Source organism: Melitaea cinxia, chromosome 9 (assembly GCF_905220565.1).
Source record: "Melitaea cinxia chromosome 9, ilMelCinx1.1, whole genome shotgun sequence".
In the NCBI taxonomy this organism is placed as follows: domain Eukaryota; kingdom Metazoa; phylum Arthropoda; class Insecta; order Lepidoptera; family Nymphalidae; genus Melitaea; species Melitaea cinxia.
The window spans coordinates 5,478,613-5,502,198 of NC_059402.1; the positions used below are offsets into that span (position 1 = coordinate 5,478,613).

The following is a 23,586-nucleotide window of genomic DNA, read 5'->3' on the forward strand; positions in this document are numbered from 1 at the left end:
GCGAATTTGAAAACTCTTTTTTTTTTGTTTTCGCTATTGCCGGGACAAGATTTGTATAAAAGATAATTTAAAAATTAAAATCGATATATTCATTTTTAAAAAATCGGTATGAAGTACGCCGGATAAGCCAGTATAAGACAGTGAAGACTTAATAGAAGAAAAAAAAACTTCTAGAATATTTCGTATTTATTATGTAATATAATAAATAATTGCTTTTATTCAATAACAAAACCCTAAAATGTAACAAAAATAAACTAAACGCTAGAGTTACCGCTATTAAAACAGGTTTCATAGATGTTCCAGCCGTAGCTTGGCGATATTTAATAAGAATATTAAATGTTGTAATAAAAATTTTACATGCAAAATAGATGGAGGTAATTTCATTGATTCATTATAGATTGTAGGTATACTTCGATCGTAAGATTTAATTATAATGATGTATTATGGTCCTTAATATTTAAAAGACAAATAAAAGGATAATCATATACCTACACGCTGTTGTAAATTTAAACAATTTGTACCTAGAGTAAAGTAATAGATTACAAGGAAGAATTAATTGATGTCTTTTATGAGCACTTACGCAGTTAATTTTCTTTATAGGAATGTAAGAAAATACTTTTTATAAATTCTAAAAATAGTAATAATTATAGTAATAGTTAATAAAATTTTTGAGAGCTCTCATTAATTAGTCTTTAATAATAATAATAATAAATAACTTAATTGCACACAGTAACATATAACAATTACATAAGAATAAAGCTAGAAATAAGGAAAAAAAATATTTAAGGCTTAATGTTTTCTTATTTATTTTGCTATACTTGTGCAATATTACGATTAACTATAACAAAAATCGTTGCGAAAATGTATAACGCCATTAAAGCTTTCAAGATGATAATGATGAACTTTTTCAAATTTTCGAAACAAAACAACGTCTGACGGATTCAGACTATTTTCGTACTGTATCTTTGCCAATGTTTTATTTAGTGCATTATGCGTATCAAGTTTGACACGTTTACTTGTGCTGTGAATTTTAAGGTAAGCTCTTTTTACGCACTTGTAAGAAAAATAAAATAAAACATGTAGATTTTTTTTTAACTTTGTTAACCAAATACACACAGTTTATTTGAATATGTTTAAAGTTCAGAAACGATTGAAGCGTAGAAGTCTATCCTTAATAATTTGTATTTAAATTTTTGATAATTTTTCCTTTTAAATAATTATTGTGTTTGTGTCTTGTGTTAGTTTAGGTCGTAAATTTTTTTTTGGAGGAAGACCACGTAAAGAATTTTAACCTTGATAGTGTTATTTGATTGTTATAGTGTTATTAATATCAATCAAATAACAAATTATTTTTAGTATTGAGATTAGTAACACTTATTGATTTTTAATATAGGCATAGTCTTAAAACAAAACTATTTATATACTTAATTACATAATATGATTGTAGAACAATTCGCTGTCAACAGTTAATTGTTTTAAAGAACAACAATGAACATAAATGAGTTATTATATAGAAAAGTCACATAAAAAATAATTGAACTATTGTAGTATCGTAATAATTTAAACTCGTAGTACATTATTATTGAAATTTGTACAATTACAGACACATCTTGGTTATTATTTTTCTTAATGTATTTGCTTTTATTTTATGTCCTTCAAATTATTTTGAGGTTTTATTAATTTGAATGAAGATATATATATATATATATATATATATATATATATATATATATATAACTAATTAATTACAGTCATAATTGTAAAAAAAAATGTGAACAAAACGTGCCCATTTAAACATAATCAACAGTCTAGACAGTAAACGATATAATTATTTTGAAGTACGTTTGATATGTAAGTGCAAAAAATCAAACTACATTTTATGTTATTATTTTACAAATCCTATTTATATATACTATACCCCCCCCCCCTATTACTCTATTCGAGGAAAACTAACTGGAGCCCGCGGTTTCACCCGCGTTGATTTGAGAAAAAAATACCCTTCCTTCTTCTTAAAGCATATCTAACCTTCCTTTTATATAGTTTAAATTTTTTAGTTGCGGATGCCGGTAGAGCAAACCTAATTGTGATGTTTTTCTAAGAAGGGAGGCAAACATCCTAACCTTAGCGTATTTGAGGAAACTAATTTAGAAACTTTATTGTTCACGCATTGTTTAATAAAAATTAATCCTTTTTAGTTTTGATGCACAAAAGGTTGTCTGATTCGATATAAAGATGAATCTAATTTTATTATACTATACAAAGATTGTATAAGCTTTGTGAGCAATCTCTCCAAAATCACAGAGAATTTCACCACTTTTTATTACATTTTTTTAGCTTTTTCTTAAACTTATATCCTGAGTTTAACTTTATAAAACTTTCGTTAAATTTAATACTCTGTACTGGTTTTTTTTTTTTTTTATCACAAAAATACATTGGTAAAAGATAAAAAAGAGTTAGGTACTTAAAAAGATAATCGCATTAGTTTTTATAAGTATATAAAACCTTATTTAAAGATATGAAAAAAAAACATTTCCTGTTCTCAGTTCATCCCAATCACTGATCACATGGCATGTGACTTGCGCGTCGTCATCCGTGAACGATACCTACAACCTTTTTGTGTCATTTACTTAAAACAATGGAGTGATTCTATTAAATATATTCATTGAGCCGTCTGCCTGGATCTCCACAGAAATTACTTTAGTCTAAGTCTAATGCCTTTTTCATTATTTAGTAAACAAGCATGCGATCCACCTGATGGTAAACGGTTACCATAGCCTATGGACACTTGTAACACTTGAAGAATTGCAGTCTTTGAAGACCCTGACCTCAATCCCACCAGGAGTTATGGCTACCTTACTGACTATAGGAACACAACATTACATAAGATTTGTTAATTGGCTGCAATTTTCTAAAAAGTTGAGGTACTTCCCCAGTCGAGCTGCTCCTGATTTAAACAGCCTGATTATTTATTTATTAATAAAGATTTTGTTATTAGCCTCTAAACAAATTTTAGTTCTATGTTGCTTCCTTTACCACTAAATTCGATATGCACTTAGTTTTATGCTAGGACGTCAAAATATTACGCACTTCAGGCGTGGAGACTGTTTCACTGAGTTGTGCTATTATGATGAAACAAACATAAAAGCAATGCTTTATCGTAGCATCGGTACTTGAAGCGAAGTTTAGATGTTAGAACTTGTACAGATAGTATTTAAATGAATTTCAAGACAAGTAAGATACAAATTTTTATTTGAAAGCCGTTATACAATTACGCGCGTTGGCGCAACGGTTACAGCCATAGAATGTACCTGTTACGCTGGCGGTTGCGGGTTCGATCCCCGCACATGACAAACATTTGTATTGGCCATACAGGTGTTTGCCGTGTTCTGGGTGTTTGTGCAGTCCTTGTGGGTCTCCCCACCGTGCCTCGGAGAGAACATTAAGCCGTCAGTCCCGGTTATCGTGTACACCTGATAGCGATCGTTACTCATAGTAGGAAACATATCCGCCAACCCGCATTGGAGCAGCGTGGTGGATTAAGCTCTGATCCTTCTCCTATATAAGGAAAGAGGCTTATGCCCAGTAGTGGGATATTACAGGCTGAAGCGGAATAAATTAGTAGAGTATGTAACTCTTAATAACATATATAGATATAACATACAGACACGGTCACAGCTAGTTATTTATATTATTAAAAATGTTGGGATCACAAGGGGCTCCTTGAGCACAAATTTTTTATTATTACTAACAAGAAAGCTCATAATACCGATGATCAAAAACTTAATAATTTCTTATACAAAACTTCGGCTAAAATTTTCAATTTACGTTTTTGTATTATTAGCTTTGGTAGAGAAGGCTTACTTACATTTTTCTAAGCAAATTACAGGAAATAAGAGTCTAGACAGAACCTGTTTTATTATAAAATGTAAATATATTTTTCAGAGAATTGAGCAGGGATATTTGTCTAACAAAACATGTGTATCTTTGTAACCGTCAATGATATAAAACAATAAACGTGTACAAATTTGTTCAACGTGTATAAATTTTAGTTCTGCGATATTACTATATAGATGATAACATTAAGTGCATTGCAGACAATAACAAAACCAGTACATGAGTAGATTTATTTGTAGAGCAACCCTACTTTGACAGTTGCGCTCTGAATGTAGTAGGTTCGCGTTTCGTGTGTATTAATATTTCATATGCCCAATTTTCATAATTTATAGCAACGAGCTATTTCATTTGATGTTTCTCGATTGCTGTCGAAAACAACCTGATTAGTGTTTGCAGGGAAATAATACATCAACCCGCAGTAGAGCAGAGAGGCTTTTACAAACTATTTCAGATCAAATCATATTTGAGTACAATCTTTACTTTTTTAGAATATTATAGTAATAGAGCTTTTCGAGGAAAACTTTAGTAACCTTAAGAGCTCTAAAGAATGATTTTCCTTCCTTGAAATGAACTAAACCATATCATAACTAACGTGGGTTTTAATTTACATGTTCATATGTAATGGTATTTTTTAGTCACGTTATCGACGACAAACTATTTTGCACATCTATTCTAAGTAGTAAACAATATTTTAAAAACGAATCGCACTAAACAACGATAACGTTACAGTAAATAAAGAACAATAACAAAACAAAAAAAAAATGCAACAAATATCAATTCGTACAAAGTAAAGATGTAACAAGATTCTAACACCATTAACTCGACTTGATTTAATAAGATTACGGTTGACGTACAACACTTCTACGTTACGTATTATAATACGCAAATGTTTAGTACTCAATCGGCCTTCAATACAATAGTGAAATACGAGAGGAGATCAAAAAATAATGAGAATAGATAGGTTAGAAATTATTAGGTTTAATATTATTATGAGAAATAAATAAACTTTTGAACAAATAATTGTATCTGTTTGTAAAGGAAAAAAACCGTCTTCAATTACATCGACCAGTACAACGTTGGTACACGAAAAAATAGTATGAAATAGTATACATTGTGTTAGACACACCGTATATAGGTATATATATGATTGTATACGTTTAAATTGTAAAAAATTGAGAAAAAAGCGTATAAAAATACAATCCCCTTCTTAATAAATATAAGCCGTTTAAATTTTAATTTCATTAAAAAAAATAATAATCAATGATATTTATGTAAATGGTCAATTAATGCATGGAATCTCTACGTATTTCGTAAAAACACAGGTGCAAATGTATGCAAATATGTTGCACAAGAGTGTTTAGGGTCTTTAACATAATTGGTAATATCCTTGGAAATTTTTTTAATTTGCACCAAACAATAAAAAACCAACAAACAGATATCAAAACACCCGATCAATTGTCACTTTCCGTATTTAAATATTGATGATTATTAAAACCACAAGATAAAAAATACTATTAAGTTTGAATTACACTTAACAATTATTTCTTAACTAGCGACCCGCCCAGGCTTCGCACGAGTGCCGATACTAAATATAAAATAGAATAAATGTAAAATATAATATATGCGCAAAGAATATGTTTATTTACGACATCAAATTAGAAACCTCTAAAACACTGAGTGTTGCTCTACTATATGCATGTATTATACATATAAACCTTCTTCTGGAATCACTCTATTTACTATGGAAAACCGCATAAAAATCCGTTGCGTAGTTTTAAAGATCTAAGCATACCGACAGCGGGAATCGACTTTGTTTTATACTATGTAATGATGATTAAAATTAAACCTATCCTAACTATCAAAGTCAGCTTGTCGATTTACGAAAATTAAAGACGAAAGTCATCATGAACTTTCAAGTAAGCGATACGAAAAAGTACATTTTTATACTTTTGCATAAAAAAGATCTCTAAAGATTTCCAAGTGCAATAGAATTTTATTATATGCACGTTATAAAACGTTAGATAAATCCGATATATAACTGTACATTACTGTCACCAGTAGAGTTTTTATGTTGACATCGTAGTTCCGATGAGACTCAAGGTTATGGTTCAAGGTTTCCTTTATACATGACCATGTTTGTTAAGCTTTTACTCAATAAATATAGGATCTAATCGATGATAAAATCCTGAACAGCTAAAAAATCTTAATTGCTTACTTTGTGGAGACATTCTTATCTGGTTGCCATAAAGAATGACTTAAAAATATTTTAAGCAAACGTTCAATTAATATGTATACACGATGTTAACTAAAAATAATATAACGTTGGAATATTATGTTTAAAAATATCCAGGTGTATATTTGCTTCTAGAAAAATCAGCCTAATTTCACGCTAAATTTCCTTCTATTTTAACCGACTTCCAAAAAAGGAGGAGGTTATCATTTCGACTGTATTTTTTTTATGTATGTTACTTCAGAACTTTTGCCTGGGGTGGACCGATTTCGACTTTTTTTATCGAAAGGTGGTGTGCGTCATTTGGTCCCGTGTAAATTAATCCGAGATCTAACAACTACTTTTCGAGTTATATCTAAAAATGCGTTTTTACTTGATTATTTTTTCGTCAACCTACGTTGTATTATACCACATAACTTTTTACTATGTGTACCGATTTTGATGTTTTTTAATTTAATCGAAAGCTGATGTGGTTATATTTAAAATTCATCGAGATCTGATAACAACTTTTTGAGTAATATTTGATAACGCGTATTTACTTAACTATTTTTTGTCTGTTTACGTTGTATTACTTGTCAATGTAATTGAAGTCGGTTTTTTTCGTTTGCGAGCAAATACATTTATTCTAGCAGGGACTAGACCCTAGACTTTATTTTTTATTTCTTAATAGCTTTTTTTTTGTTTGAGCATTTTTAAATTTAGACATAATTCATGGATGGAGGATGGTATCATTCACCACAAAAAAATTTTTTTAAACTCAGTAGCTTATTTAGACAACATAGTAAAAAAAGAAATAAAAAGAAAACTAAATGACAGTAAGAATAATGATAATAAGATGACCTTTACTTTTTTATGAAGTGTATTTATTATAAGATGTAAGTATTGTAACTACTACTACTACAATTATTTATTTTTACTAGTGGTCGCCCAGTGGTCGAATTTCGACCAAAATTATTTTAAATTATAAGTTTGAACATTAAACAAAAGAGTATATATGCGTGTATGTGTCAAATACATGGTACTGTATGTAATGGTTTTTTCAACTGTCAGTAAAGTTATAATGTATATAATGTATAGTGCATAATGTATATGTGGACCGGTAGCGATTGAAAAGACCATGGTTTAAATCCTCGGTCGATTATTATCTTTTTCTTCTTTTTTCTAATTGCACTCGTTATTTTTTATTTAATAATCTATGTACAATTGAAAAATATTATTCATATTTTATCATTATTTTTTTATTTTTTTTATTTTTGATTTTTTATGTTTATTTATATTTTTTATTATTGTCGGTGAATAAATATTATTCATATTTTATAAATAATGATTTCCAAGAAACACGATTTACTAAAAATACCGAGCTAAGCTCGGTCACCCAGGTACTAAACTAATAAGTGTGTCCAAAATTTCATACTCCTCCGTGAGCGCAATTTTCGTAAAAAGGGGTACAAATTTTGTTTCACGTATTAATATATAGATTACTAGCTGACCCCGCAAACGTTTCTTTGCCATATTTGTTATTAACCCGCTTATAACTTAGGGCTATGAAAAATAGATGTTGGCCGATTCTCAGACCTACCCGATATGCCCACAAAATTTTATTAAAATCGGTCGAGCCGTTTCGGAGGAGTTCAATGTTTAACACCATGACACGAGAATTTTGTATATTAGAAGATTATTAGTAGGTACCTGTAACAAGCAAATATTATATTTTTGTTATGTATTTTCACGTACAAAACATAAAAACCTTTGGAGATTACTGTAAATGACATGCGTCGTAGCACTGGTAATAATGAATAAATGGCGACTTACTCAAATTAGTAAAACAAAGCATGCTACTTAATGCTCCACGATTCTATGGAAAAACCTATTTCCATAAGATAATTGCTTTGTGACTTATTTTATATTAAAGTGTTCTCGGATTTATAACAAGGAAGTTAGTCATAGCTCCTAAAGTTTTTAATCTAACGAAAATTTAACATCTTCCTGTAGTTTTTTTAAATAATTAAGGAATAACCCATGTTTTAGAATTCGCAACTTCAAGTTCTCTTTCTGGAAAAATGTTACGTTTTTATAAAAAAATCCATCATGATTCCTCCTCCATAGTTATAGTTACCGTCACCGTATCTAAGTTCAAAACCAGCTTGCAAGTTAAAATCTAGTTTAAGTTTAAGAGTACGTACTTCCCGTACTTTTCATTTTGTGAGAATAAAGCACAGTCTCCTTGGGGGTGTGCAATATTCAGTGTATGATTATTTAGATGATAAAGAAACCTGAATTTGGTTTTCTTGATAGCGCTGCTGTTCTCTAGGTGTTTGATCATAGGCTGCATCTGTATGGAACCTTAAAGTTGCAAAAACGTCTGTGCATAATCGGAACTAGTCTCCTCACGATTATTTTAACGTATTTAATTTTGGGTGTTGGATTATTAATTGATTTAATAGATTTTCCAGTGACAATTCAGCAAAGATTATATAAATAGTACCTATGTTATTGGATATTTACTATATGAAGGGTCCACTGGCTATATTATTGTTTTAATAAATATTGATTTTAAGGTTATACTAGAGTCTCTTACGTAATGTTTTCTAATGGTTTACACATCTTTTTGAAAACCGATTCGTTCTTTAATGAAACCCTAATTTCCTACACTTGGTCGCATTCCAGGAACTCTGATACCTAATAACTAAGCTTTGAATTAAATTGTCAGACAATTGCTGCCTCTACCCTACGACGCATTGTGCTAGGCCGAGAAGAAAAAAAAAAGAATAAAAAAACCTTGCCTACCTTGCCTCTAGATTTGGTGTCAACAACCCCAGCGAACATATCACACGTGACTTGCCAAAAACATATTTATATTAGTAAGTAGTTTGGAGAGACCTAAACGCAATGCTTATTGTGTTCAATAAATACGTCTGAACGTAATCAAACCTAAGATTATGTCTAATGCTCATATTGCGCTCCACCTGGTAATTGTTCACGACTCGGGTCGCGAAATTTTCGATAAACATGTATAATTGAAAGACAAGATTTAGAAAGAAAGAAAGATAAATACTTTTTACTTTTTTAAACTAATACAATACGAGAAAGAGGAAAACGTGGACGTCTGTGCCGTTATTTAAAATCGGGGCTACTGATTTTCAGTGTGCCCATTCATATAATAAGTACCTAATTCCTTCGTGACGAAAATATTAAATATTAAATAAATAAGTAAATGTCTACACTAATTTATTTATTTAAAATATTAGGCAGTAATTTAACTAGGTGAATTTATTTTATGTACTCGTACGTTGAACTTCTTACAGGATGCTAACAGATTGCTATGTATAATTTGTGTACTTGTTCATTTCTTTTAAAAGTATAACTGTTAAGTTTTTGTCGCTTATTCTCATTATTATTTATATTCCGACCCGTTAGTAGATTCTCATCTATATCTACTTAAATGTCAACATGATAAAGCAGATAAGTTTGTTTGTTTATAAGCACGAATCACCGAATATAACTGCTTATTTAAATTAAAATCTTTCCTTAAAGAAATATTTTAATCGTAAATATATCGTATATAAACACAGGTAAAACTGCGAGGGTCATCTAGTAATAGTAGTTTGTTTGAACTCGTTAATCCTAAGATCTACAGTATAGATAAAAAATTGTTTTCTGATGATAGATAAGTTATAAAACATAATATCATGAGTCATGTGAGCGACACGGCAAAAATAAAGTATGTAAAATCACGTGACACGTCTAGCTTCAAATAAATAATTAGTTTATTAAAATTAAATCAATTTATTTGGTTATCGACTGATATTCGGTTAAAAAAGCGCAAAAATTTCAAATGATTAAGACTTGTTCATTAAGATTATAACGAATTTTACTTTTTTATTACTTATTTATAATAAGTTGTACTTTTTACCGTACAATCAAACAAGTTATTTAATGTATTTTTACTTATCATCATCATCATCGTTTTGCATCTCACAGAGTTTAGGCAGAAATAATTCCTTTTTACCTTTAAACATTTAACGTATCGATTATGTCTAAATAGCTTTTAATGTAAAAATAGCCTATGCATATGAACGTTACACAGTGTTTCTCATTCTCATTACAGCCTATACAGTCCACAGCTGGACATAGGCCTCCACAAGTTTAAGCCAAAAATAACGTGAACTCATGTGTTTTGCCCATAGTCACCACGCTGGGCAGGCGGGTTGGTGACCGCAGGGCTGGCTTTGTCGCACCGAAGACGCACACAGTGTTTATATAAAAGTAAATCATTTTATACGTTTCTCCTGGTCGTGCTACATAGTTTGTCTTTTAAATGTCTTTCAAATAGCTTGACTGATTTTGACAGACGTTTTACTGATAATTAACTAATTTTTAAAAAGTCACACACTATTTTAGAGCACTGTATAGAAGAATACTATATACATAAATACTATACTATATAATCAATATTAAGGTTTTGCACAAAAAAAAGTCAGTCAATGGCGTTAAAATTGAATTTTCTATAGGAAACATATTTTAGTTTGAAATAATTTTAATAATTATATCGTCATAAATATATAACTGAAAAATTATTGTGTTTGCAAGCAAACGAAAAACAAAACCGACTTCAATTATATAGAGCAATAATACAACGTAGGTAGCAACATGACAACATTTCGATTAAAAAAGAAGCACCGAAATCGTGTCACCCAGTAAAAAGTTCTTAATCATAAAAAAAAAATATAGTCAAATTGATAACCTCTTCCTTTTTTTTTTAATTCGCTTAATAAAAAAAAAACATATCGCTAGGACTCAAAGGGACAAAGCAAAAACAAATGTTTACCCAATTCGACGATTATCTAAACCTATCAGTCTAGACACCAAAGAATGGCTCGTTAAAGCGTAAAACTAAAGAACTGGTCTTTATTTCTGTCAACTTGTTTTCATTTACTAGTTTTCTCGCATAACGGATAAGCAATGATAGAACAAAATGAGATAATAATGTACTAATGGAATCTTCGGTTAGAATGATAAACGACGAAAGAGTTTGAATATTTTAAATAACTTTTACGTATTTACGTTTCAAAGTTTGTCTTATCTATGGCGTAAGTTCTACTGTGATTAAGCACAGACGAGCAAATGTGTAGGCGCATCTGCTTTTTTAATTCTTAAACAGTTATGAATATTTAGTATTTTACGGTTTTATTTAAACTAGTGGTCGCTCAGTGGTCGACATCGACCATAAATAATTTTAAATTATAAGTTTGAATATTATTAAGATTCTGTTGTCCAAGACTATACTTTTATAATAATAAACAAAAGAGTATATATGGGTGTGTGTGTCAGAAGTAGTGTGTATCGTGTTTGCTTTTTATTGATTTAATGTATTTTTATGCATAATTAAAAAATAATAATTAGCATTCCTCCTTCTCTATTATAAACTATAAGCGTGCAAAATTTTATGCTCCGTCCACGCGATTTTCTTAAAAAAGGTACAAAGTTTTTGCTTCACGTATTAATATACCTATACATAAAAAGTATAGAGAAAAAACTAAATAAGTCTGTTCCACTGTTGGGTACAAGCTTCGTCTTACATCTTAAGAGAATACGGTTGGAAAGTTTATACTTATAGCGGAATAGCCTACTTTACGTTACATATAGTACCTATATTAATAAAAAAAAACTCACATATTTTAATTATTCAAAGCAAAAAAAAATATGTAAGTAATATATATAATTGATCCTGATAGTTTAGTGTCTCAGTCGTAAATTTTGATAATCATTTTCATTAAATTAATTACAAATAGAACTACTAAAATGCAAATGTTCGATAAAAAGTTAATCTTTACCTTATAAAACATCCTTACTGCCTTTTTTTAATTAAATAACTTCGTTAAAACATGTATTAACAAAAACAAAAGTTAGGGGAAATATATTTAAGGTAATTATAATATCTTAACTGCCTACTCTTCAATATACCAGTCAATGTAAGAAAAAATTAACCATTCCTTGTATGCATTAAAAATTCCTCAATTTCATGATGTTTTATTAACTTTTACTATTAATGGTTAGTAAATTCCCTGGTTGCAACGTCTCAGCCGAGTGCCGATAGTAATTAGTTTGGAAACTTTATTGAACTTGAAATATACAATAACCATAACTCGGTATGAAGATGCGTTCAAAGCTTCATATAAAAGATGTACAGATCACTTGCAGTGTCGAGTCAGGCTTTGCTATATAAACGGTGGAATTGTCAAACGACCACCAATATATTGCCAGCCGTTCCAGCGCTCACACACGAGTAAAAAAGTCGGAAGTTTTTTTAAATATTGTGTCAGTGGTCAACGTCTTCGACCTCTTTTATTGACTCGGAATCCGTAATAAGTTAGGTAAGTTTTTTGAAAATAATTTTTAATATAATATTAATATAATTTCGTAGTGATAAAATTTATATACGAAATAATTTTTTTTGTTTTTTTATAACAGTATTTAAATAGATTTTATTTTAAAAAAATATTTGCGATTTTTACACATTTAAAATCAAAATAACACATTTAATAATTCTTAATACATCCATTTTACGCTTAATTTATTTTAAATTACATGCAAATAAATCTAAATAAATACAAACTACGTATTCTATTAATAAATTCAGTCAAGCACGATTAGCAGTTTGATCTTACGGTCTAATGGGTTTCAAACTCAAGAATATAATCACAATCGAGTTTCCGGACAAATGTTATATTTTTTTATTTTAAATCAGAAAATAGTTGCGCCAAATTATACTTAGCCAATTTTTGTTCTGAATTTTAAAACCACAAAAGAAATTAATAAATTTTTAAAAACATACTACCCCACCTACTCTGGTCTACTTTCCAATAATTCTTATATATGTACTACATAATACATGCTATAAAAACTTGATGTAGCTGCAAATACAATAAATCGAATAATAATATCTTTTTTTGGATTTATGAAAAAAAATAACTTAATGGATAAATGTATCTATAACATCTTAAACACGAAAAACCTTTGTAAAGAAGACCTACTCGATTTAACAGTTCTACGCCTTCACAGGGATTAGGCAGACGTACGTATGAAAATGCTAATAAATAGGATTTAATATCTTTCCAATAAACAAAATAACAAATTAAATTATGGACAGCAAACATTTTGCCAAAAAAGAATTTATATCAGTACAATTAAATGTTTTTCAACTATTGCAAATATAAGACATTTCCTTTCTAATTTAACTTAATATATAAAGGCAAAAAGAACTTCACAAGGGTTTTTTTTTATATATAAAAATATTTAATATAGGCAACGAATTATAAAGTACTACTACTGAGTTGAGTAGTTACTTGAAAAAGAAACCTTTGACTTTGAAACATTCTTCATTACTGCTCCGCTCATATTGATCTTAGCGTGATGATATATAGCCTATAAACTTTCTCGATAAATGGGCTATGTAACACTGAAAGAGTTTTTCAAATCGGACCAGTAGTTCCTGAGATTAGCGCATTCAAACAAACAAACAAACTCTTCAGCTTTACGATATTAGTATAGATATAGTAAATAAAAAAACATAAGCTGCCTGCAACACAAAAAATTTTGAATAACACGAATAAACATCAGTGCGATAGAGCGGTATTTTAACATAAAATAAGATAATGTCCAAGGCTCTATTATTATATCCAGCCAGGGCCACCTGCAAATAGTCAGCCGTATCTTGAAATCTTAAATACCTACCTACAATCCTCCGCGGAGCCTTAACATTATAAATCTTATTTGTTCTTTTTTAATTACCGCACGTACAGAATTAGAAAATTAAGACTAACTATCGGCTGTAACAACATGACGTACAAAATGAAGTGTAATTAACAATCCAAATCATTTAAAGTTAAAAAAAAAATACAGTGAAGACACAACTTTTTGTTTTCTTCGGCCTAAATGGAAAATTTTTCTACGTATATTTTTTAATATAGATATATCTAAAATTATTATATTATAATAGATGATCTAAAATTTAATTAAGTAAATTAAAAAAAATCTTTAAGATGTTTTGGTTTAAACGTAAATCTATACTTAACTACATTCAAGATTATTCACACATCTCATTTAGTCACAAAATATTAACGTCAGCCAGCAATATTTTCTGTTATTAGTTACGCCGCTACATTTTCAATAAAATCTTTCGGTACTTGCGGCACAGACGTATTCATATGAGTCATGTTCAGGGTAGAGTCGATCGATATCTCGACGGATGATAATAAACGCACCCATCGAGGTCATGTTTTAATTCCTAAATGGATTTTAATATACAGGTACCTACGGCCTCAAATATTTACATAAAGTCAATATTGTTTTACTTAATATTAAAAAAGGGACTCGTCAAATAGGACACAGATGTGTAGCGATTGGCTTGTGTTAGTTTTTCTGTTTAGTATTTCCATTATCTTAAATTATCAAGTCAGTGAAATATTACGTAAGTTTGTATATTCTAAGTTTATGTCACATTAAAGTAATACAATTAGAAATAACGATTTAAACCAGTGTAACAATTAATAAGACAGTGTTAACATCGTTTAAATCATGAACATGCACATGTTAGAGTCAATTTTATGACGCACTTGCGATATATTTACGCAGTACAATTCCGCGAGTATGTGACATGGGCCCATAATGGTCAACCATTGAAGGAAAATCCGATGTTCTATTGATATCGATCAATGAGACTCAGTTGTAGCTAAAATTGTATCAATACCTAGCGATATAGCTTATACATTAAAATGTTGATAAATAAACCATTTAATTGATGAATTATTAAATTATTTTGAATATTTTATTTCATAAACAAATGGATGAACAACAATTAAATGAAATAGACTAAAATCTAACATTCATAGGAAATTTTTAATAAAATAATTAGAAATACCTTCTCCATATATAACGCCTTCTTTAGTACAGTGACAGTTGACTGAAGACGCTGTCAAAGCTGAGTGCTATTCAAGGAAATTTTCTGCCTCGATTATTGTCCAACATAATGATTTTCACGGATCGTCGATACTTAGTCATGCTTTAACCGTGCATGGAAATGTTTTCGGACAAGCAAGGTCATTATTACATAAACACATAATTACTATAAAAATCTTTACCATTGTGTTAAGCTTTTCCGTTTAAATGTAGCTTTTTTCCTTGTACACATTGTCTAAGTTATTCAATTATTCTATGCTTAGTACTATGCATCATTTGTATAGGCAGTTATTATTATTTTATAAGAACGTGCCGTGCAAAATAAAACTAAGGTTATTAATCTTAACTCACTACTAGGAATTCAGTAGACCTAATAACAGCCTTCACGTCGAATCATCGCCTATCTATATAAAAAAGTTAATTTTCTGTGTCGATTAGCTGCGTTATTCGAAATGTTTTCTTCGATAGTAATTATGATAATAAAAGATACACGTTTTAAATAATTATTAAGTAAAATTTTATTAGAAAAAAAAAAATAATTACTAATAATAATGTATTCGTGAAAAAAAAGTTGATCCGTCGTTTAATTACACTAACACCGCAATTATAAAAAAAAAATTACTTAAAATATTACTCCATATCGGCACCTTTTATTTTTGCGTACTATTTGTGACAGTCAATTTTCAAAATTAAAAAAAAAAAAAACAGGTTAAATAAAAACAATTCACGAATACACCAAATACAGGACATTTAACCTTAATTGCTTTTGTAATACCGGCGAGTGTAAAGAAAAAGTATCGTTGTTTTGTTTATGTATACATTAAATGTTAAAGTTTAAATATTATGCAAGTATGTCACAAAAGTCACTACACTTATTGACATTTTGCACAGTCTGAGACGTTACGGCTGCAAAGCGCTCTTCCGCTGGCATTGACCTATGCTTCTAGTACAGAAAGCACTATCGCTACCTACTTGTTTGATATACAATTACTATCCATTTATCTAGATTTACCGTTGCTGTATTTCCCACTTCTTTTAGCCTATAAAAAAGTTCGGGAATCATTTCGTCGTAATCACATAACAGAATTCACCAATTACGTTAACATTTTTTAAATATTTTATCATATAATTTACCCTTTTATTATCTTAAATTATTAAAATTAACTTAGCATCTGCTTTATTATGACAGACAATTCCGCGACCCATAATGCAATAGATGTTGATGGGCTTTCATGTTGCGATAAGTGTTAGTAGTTACACTGCGAACGCCCGTCATTGCCGACGATTTGATTTATTCCGAACGAGATAATAGGATCGATCAGCGTCCCAATGCGTCGACAACTCGACAATGAACCGTGGGTCGAATATTGCACAATCACTCGAATAACGGGTTTCGACATGCGACAACGAACCTCATGCTGCAGGAACGGAATAATGTAATACCGAGAATACTAAAATTAGGTCTACCATTTATAGCGTATCGATTCACTGTTCGAATTCGCCGGTTTGTAAATAAACATGGGTCATTGGCTCTATTTTGGTGATTATTGCTTTCGGTAATAAGCAAAAAGTTTTTAATGAGGAGATCCTACGTAATGGTAGGTGCACGACGGGTGCAAACTTTAAATAATATCTAAAGGCCAGCCTAGATATAATTTATTGCTATTGATTGCCCGTTTATATAATGGAAAGTAGCTCAGTCAAACAAAGCGAGAAATAGACCGGTAAGTTAGTTTTTGTGTGAAATCGTGAACAATAAAAAAGCTCATGTCTGGGTCACAATTCCAGACGGTCGCGCCTTAAATTTTAAAAATTTCGTACTCCGAGTGCGTCCAACAAACGTGCGAATTTTAATGACAATTCGTGTCCAATTTAATGTAAGTTATACTTAGAGTGGTATACATCCGAATAATGATGCAACGATACTTTTACGCAAATGAACAACATACAGTTTCCCAAGCATGTGTGAGTAGGTACATGCTATAAGAGTTGGATGAACCTGTTTCGTGTTTTTTTATTCAAATGTTATTCAATTTCCATAGGTATTAATAATACTTTAAGAAGCTTTTAATGGTGTATATTATGTTTTTGGATACGTATTTCGTATACTCATTTGTACAAAAATAATAAATATATATCTATCGCTGCCATATCGCGTATGATCCTACATTTGAAGCAGTAATCCTCTTGAAGCCGTAGTTTGCTATATATTTATATAAGCTTATATACATACTTTGAAGTGACTATTTGCGACGTAGTAAGCGCATATTTGTTGAACCATGAAATTATCATATCTGACAAGACGAATACAAAACTTATTTATATTTTTATTATGATTGCGTTACACGTGTAAAACTCATAATAATAAAAATATGCCTTTATCAAAATAGTAGAATGTAACTTTAAAAAATTAAAAACTATGAAATAATACAAAATTATGTTGAAGAAATAGAACTGTCTAGATTTCATCTAATGTATTTTATCTAATATTTAAATATTTATAATATGCTTAAGTTACAGCAAAAGACATAATCATACATCTATGATTTATTTCAGCATTCATTAATAAAGAAGATTAACATATATAATACAAATTTCTTAAATATAAACGACAAATTGTAACGATAATGCCGCAACTAAACTCGGAGACAATTTTACAAGGCCTACAAAATCAGGTTTCACCTAGTCTAGTAGAAAGTTTAGAATTATACAAATTCTAACACGTCCAATACTAATGTAATGCTCGAGTATTATGACATTTATATTATATTTCGGTCAGTGTCATAATTTAATTAAATATTTATCTATGTAACCTACTATAACGGTATTTGCTTTTTTAATTGTATTTACTGTAATACTGTGAGAGTTGAACACAATGTCGGTGCACTCTGCCCCTATGTATTTTTTTTCTTATACACATATTCATTGCCCTTACAATAATGTTCTTTAGTACCATTATCGATAAGAGTTTCGTTCGATTATTTTATAAGTTGCAAAATAAACCAATAAAAAATATGAAACTAGTCAGATTCACAAACGAAAAATTTCCACTATATTATCCCTATATACAAATAACCGTTTGAGTACCGGCATATTTTTTGATTGGCGCAATAAGCCGGCATGCGCTGGGATTCAATTGGAAGATTGCGCCGATGTGTGGGAAGACGATAATGCTTGCCCTCAGTCCACCGAGGATATCCTTCCAGAAAATAAATAACTAACAATAGCATAAATCATGAACGTTACGTGCAAAATGAATACAAATGAAAGGCAAGAAGCTGCATATTATCATTTCATGCATTCATTTGGATTAATTAGCTTTTTTAATTTTGCAAAATAACACGAATGGTTTCGCTAATGTCACGTAGAATGGAGAAAAACGAATGAGATTGTTCGGTAAGCTGCAGCTTACATGCTTGCTTACTATTAATGCTCGTGTGGGGTTTGACATTTTGTCATTTCCAAGATCATTCGAGAGGCCTTTCAAAGTTTAACCGGTTGTGCTTCATAGTAATTCTTTATAAGAAATAATTTATTGTTACATCATGACGTCAATTGAATATTAAGAGAAATGATACACCGTAAAAACAAAGATTAGTAAAGTAACATATATATAGACAAAATATCTAAAAGACATAATGGGAGCGTAAGAATAAATACACATATACATTCATATAATGACTATCTAAGCTGTGTCTAAACATAAACATTATATATCTTTTAAAAAAAGCTCTGTAAAAAATAATAAGTCGATTATGTATTAATTACGTTCGATATTGGTGGCAATGCCCTCGTCGGGTGTTGGAACCTGTTCGCTTCAATAATGAATACTTTATCTCTTTATTTTTAGTGCAGTCGATGCATCGCTGTGACGTGATATATAAGCTGGATCTTTTTTTTTATTACTTAAGAGTAATCATTTTCGATTTGATGAATATATAAATAAAAATGAATGTTGCTAAGCGCTTAACTCGAGAATGTCTCGAGCAATTCGGCTAACTTTTTTTTCTCGTTCTCTAAGGCCCAAAATTAAAGGAAGGTTTTAATACTGAAAAAAATATATATATTAACTTTTGGCAGACCGAAGTCTGCCCGGGCAGCTAGTTGTATATAAATCCTTTTACGCATTAGCTGTTAATATCAATTCTTGAGAAACTATTAAAGTAAAGAAAAGTCGTGCTAAAAAGTCCTGTTTTAAGCTGTCGCAGAAACAATGAATCACATGCGATAGCATCTCTGCATTCTAGTTGCCGATTCTATTCAATGAGTCGATTAAAATTCAGATAATGTGTGGTGGTCTCGCCGGATCATCCATATTACTGACGCGCGTGTAGCATCCTGCCACCAGCACGCAGTAGGAAGTGTCCATCATGTGCCAACTTACTTCATTCATTTCGCAGAAAAAGCAACAATAGGTTTTTTATGATATATAAATTGTATCATTTGAAACAAAATTGTCCAATTTTTGTATTTTTTTTTTTTTGGAGATGAGATGATATTTTGTCTCATTTTTTGTACCATTTAATAAAATTGTAATTAATATTTGATACAATATCAAAAATGTATACACATAATTTTACATAAAAGCATGTGAATACAACAATTAATTGGCGTTATAATCACGTATTATTACACTGGTCAATCTGTTTTGCTGTAATATTTATGCATAGCATGTTTATTTATAAAATAAACACCCCCTTCGAAGTTGTATTCTATTTGTAGAGCGGCGCCAAACCGCATTCCAACAGGACCTGGGATGTCGAGTTAATGTTTTTCCTCTAACTAGCTCGGTTATTAATAGAACATGGAACAACAACCTCTTAACGTCACAGGAACTATAAATAAATCGGAACATATGCTTATATTAATAAAAATAAAATGAATAAATAAATTATATTTCAGGCAAAATATTAAAAGCTATAAAAGCTATTTTGTAGCCCACTTTCACAAACAGTTTACATCCTACTTATTCATATCAACTTTAATGCAATATGACTAGAAGATAGGAAGTCGACCCCAGCGTATCGGGCCCTTAGATGATTCAACCTTAATAGGAAAATTACTGTGAATGTTGGTGCCGGCCGGCGGCGCGTAACATTGGCCTTACCGCACTCACGACTTGCAGACGTGCATTTGAATTATAAACAATCTTGTAATCATTATTACGTTAAACCACTAATCACATAATTTGTCTTTTCAGGATGAAGGTCTTAATACTTTGTATGGCTTTTGCGGCTGTGACTTTGTCGATGCCAGTTGCCGAAGAAAAACAAGAAGTCCCTATCGCACTCCCTTCTACTCCTGAAGTAAAGTCTGATGCTATTAAGCCTACAAGCGAATCGCAATCTGCTGTTGTAGAAGAAATAAAGGCTGATGCGGCAACAGAAGTGAAAAGTGCTGATAAGCCAGAACAAGTAGAAGCTAAGAGTGCAAATGCACCAATCGATGCCACTGCGGAAGCACAACCAGAAGCTAAGGCTGAAACTGTACCTGAAGTAAAGAAAGAAAATATTCCTGTAGTAAAAAATGAAAATAAACCTGAAGTAAGCGAAGCAGCACTAGTTAGCTCTGAACCTGAACAGAAACCAGAATCTAGTCCAGCAGTTGAACCTAAACCTGAAGAAAAGAGTGTTCAACCTGAATTAAAATCTGAACCCGTAGAAGCGCCCAAGCCGGAAGAGAGCTCAGCTAAGATCGAAGAGATCGTTGCTCCATCAGCAAAGTCAGCAATTGCTGAGGAGCCAATTGACATTGTCAGTGCTGTGAAAAATTCTGCTGCAGTAGCTGATGATGTAGTTGACCCGGCTGCAATTAATCCTATTTCTGACTCTCAACCCATTGTTTCTGCCAAGAGCGCAATCCAAGATGACAAAAAGGAGGAGTCTTCTGTCTCTGAATCTGCTGCCGTTAAAGCCAGTAATAACGAGGAAGTTAATAATAAGGAAGAACCAAAAACAGAAAATAAACCAGCAGAAATAGCACCAGTTGCAGCAGTAGCTGCCGAACCAAAATCTGCCCCAGTGTCTGATGATGCTTCCCGAGTAATTCGTGACGCAGTTGAAGAGAAAAAGGAAATTGAAACCCCACAAGCTGAACCAAAAACTGTAGTTGAAGCTGTCAAAGATGAAGTAAAGCCAGCTGATGTGCAAGTTGAACCTAAATCTGCAAAGCCAGCAGTAGAAGCTCAAGCTCCACAAGAAAATGTCGCTGAGTCTCCTAAAGTAGAACAACCAAGTGACATCGCTAAAGAAGTTAAATCTGCCGTAGTACCAAAGGAGAAAGAAGACAAAGAGGTCGTTCCTCTCGCTCAACCCGTAGATGCTGTAAAAGATGTTGCAAAACCTGAACTTAAATCGGATGAAGCAATCATGAATGATGCACCAGCAAAGGAAAAGAACAGTTCTGAGGAGAGCGCTGAAAGTCCAGAAAAAAATGAGAGCGCAGAAAAAGATTCTTCGGAGGAGAGCGGCGAAAAATCAAAGGAAAATGCTCCTAAACCCTAGACAAGTAACAAGTAACAAGTAAGTTTTTTGGCGGTAGGCGTGTGTCGACTTGCGCCCTCGACACACGCCCTCGGCCCGAGCAGCGCAGTGCGTTTGTGATCAGCATTCCCGCGCGACGGCGTTCCCGCGTCCGCGTGTGTATCTGACTATTCACTAGTACTAGAGACTTATTTAAATAGTGGAAACAAAAAATTACCTACGTTGTAATTATTTTCAAAATAAATTATCGAAATCACTGTACTATAAGTAATAATAAACACGTTTTTTATAATAAATATTTTATTTATAATAATACTTTTTTAAAACCTGCATGATATAATAATAAAACCTAAGAGTTAAGAGTTTGCTAATTAATTAGGACATAATTTATTCAAATTAATAATACAAAGGTATAAAAAAATTGATCTAAAATATGTAGCTTATATCATAAACATCTTTATTACACGATACTTTTTACAAGAGTGATTTACTAGAATTATTTTTATAACGTATTATTAATGTACTGTGTTGATTACTCTACTATATGAACTTAAAATGTATTTTCTTCATACATTTTAACAAAAAATATATATATAGTTTATGCCCAAGATATTAAAGAATGACAATGTCACTTTAGGAAATTACACTTCTTAAGGGCCTGGTGCAAGTATCCTATGTAAGAGTAATTTGAATACTTTTGCAGAAATTAATTACTTCTAAAACATAACGCACAATATTATGGTTAAACATAACAAAATTGAGCTCGGAGTATTATACTGTTAGATAAATCAATCTTAGGCTATTTAATTTTGATACCCTTAAAAAGTGATTACGTTATGAATATGTATGTAAAAATATTAATACAATTTGTAGTCGTAATAGCTTAAGTCAGATTACTCTGAAGCCAACACTGCTCTGGTTTGACATCTGGTTATTGGATTTAAGCTCTTGTCTGCGTCGTTTTTAGTATAACTAGCAACTTATCTTGTCTCCGAAACTCACGGAAAATAATACTCTTCACATTACAAGTATTTGCCAAAATTGGTAAGTTCCGTCAAAATAGTTTAAGTAGTTATTTTGAGGACCAAAATCGACAAATACAGCGCTATGGATTACTTTGTTTGCTTTTTAGTCTTAGTTTATTAACTTTATTTGAATAGCTACAAAAAGTTTTAAAGATAATCATTAAAATAGAAACTTTGACACACTGCTTAGTTATTTTTATTTCTATAAAGTAGATTTTTCACATCGCCCCAATTATTTATTTACCGCATTCATAATTCATTCCCATGGATATTATTGGGTATAAAACGACTACAGTTTGGCGCAAATGTTATAAAATATATAAGCATTACATTTATATTATGAGTAAGATAGTTAAAATAGCTATGAGATATAAAGATTTATACAACATTTAGTAATTTTGCAACCAACCAAATCAAAAACCAAACCAAATAACGAGCTTTTTTAACTATTAAATACAAAAAAAAGTTATTTTAATGTAATAGTTTTATTATATATATTTTTTACGTAAAATCCTAACGGCTGTAGTTTTTTGTTTTTTTAAACACGCTTACCTTAGATGTTACAATTACCATTAAAAAAAATTTTTATCTGGTAATTAGTTAATTAAATAACATCAATAATATAACAAACTAGTGGACCCGGAAGACGTTCTCTTGCCTGAAATTGCAGAAACGAAATTTTATTGCTAACATACCAACAGCAGCGCGCCTACCGGGTCCGGATTGTGTTTCTAAATCATTCATAAACCTATTGAAATGTACACAGACAATTTCAACCAAATCGATCTAACCGTTTAGGATAGTTACATATCAATGCAAATAAATAAAATTGGAGTCTGTTAGTAATATTAAAATAACTGCTATTTACTAAATGTATATGGATGTATACACGGTGCATATGCCAAAATAACATTTTGTACAATTTTTGTGTCTGTCTGTCTGTTTGTCTAGCTAATCTCTGAACGGCTGGATCGATTCTGCCGGGACTTACCCTGGC

The 23,586-nt window shown here is 30.9% G+C and overlaps 2 protein-coding genes across 3 annotated transcripts in view; one reads left to right on the forward strand and one right to left on the reverse strand.

Moving 5' to 3' along the window:
• LOC123656582 (serine/threonine-protein kinase S6KL-like) overlaps positions 1 to 23,586 on the reverse strand; it is a 68,216-nt gene that overhangs the window by 15,072 nt on the left and 29,558 nt on the right. The gene's annotated exons all lie outside the window — the stretch shown is intronic.
• Positions 974 to 21,851, forward strand: LOC123656279 (translation initiation factor IF-2-like). 2 transcript variants are annotated; one of them, XM_045591985.1, is made up of 2 exons: positions 974 to 1,035; positions 20,283 to 21,851. In XM_045591985.1, the coding sequence occupies exon 2, from the start codon at positions 20,284 to 20,286 to the stop codon at positions 21,583 to 21,585; it is 1,302 nt and encodes a 433-aa protein (XP_045447941.1). In that variant the 5' UTR covers positions 974 to 1,035; position 20,283; the 3' UTR covers positions 21,586 to 21,851. The 2 variants fall into 2 exon arrangements, with proteins under 2 accessions (XP_045447941.1, XP_045447940.1); XM_045591984.1 differs by lacking the exon at positions 974 to 1,035 and adding an exon at positions 12,322 to 12,498.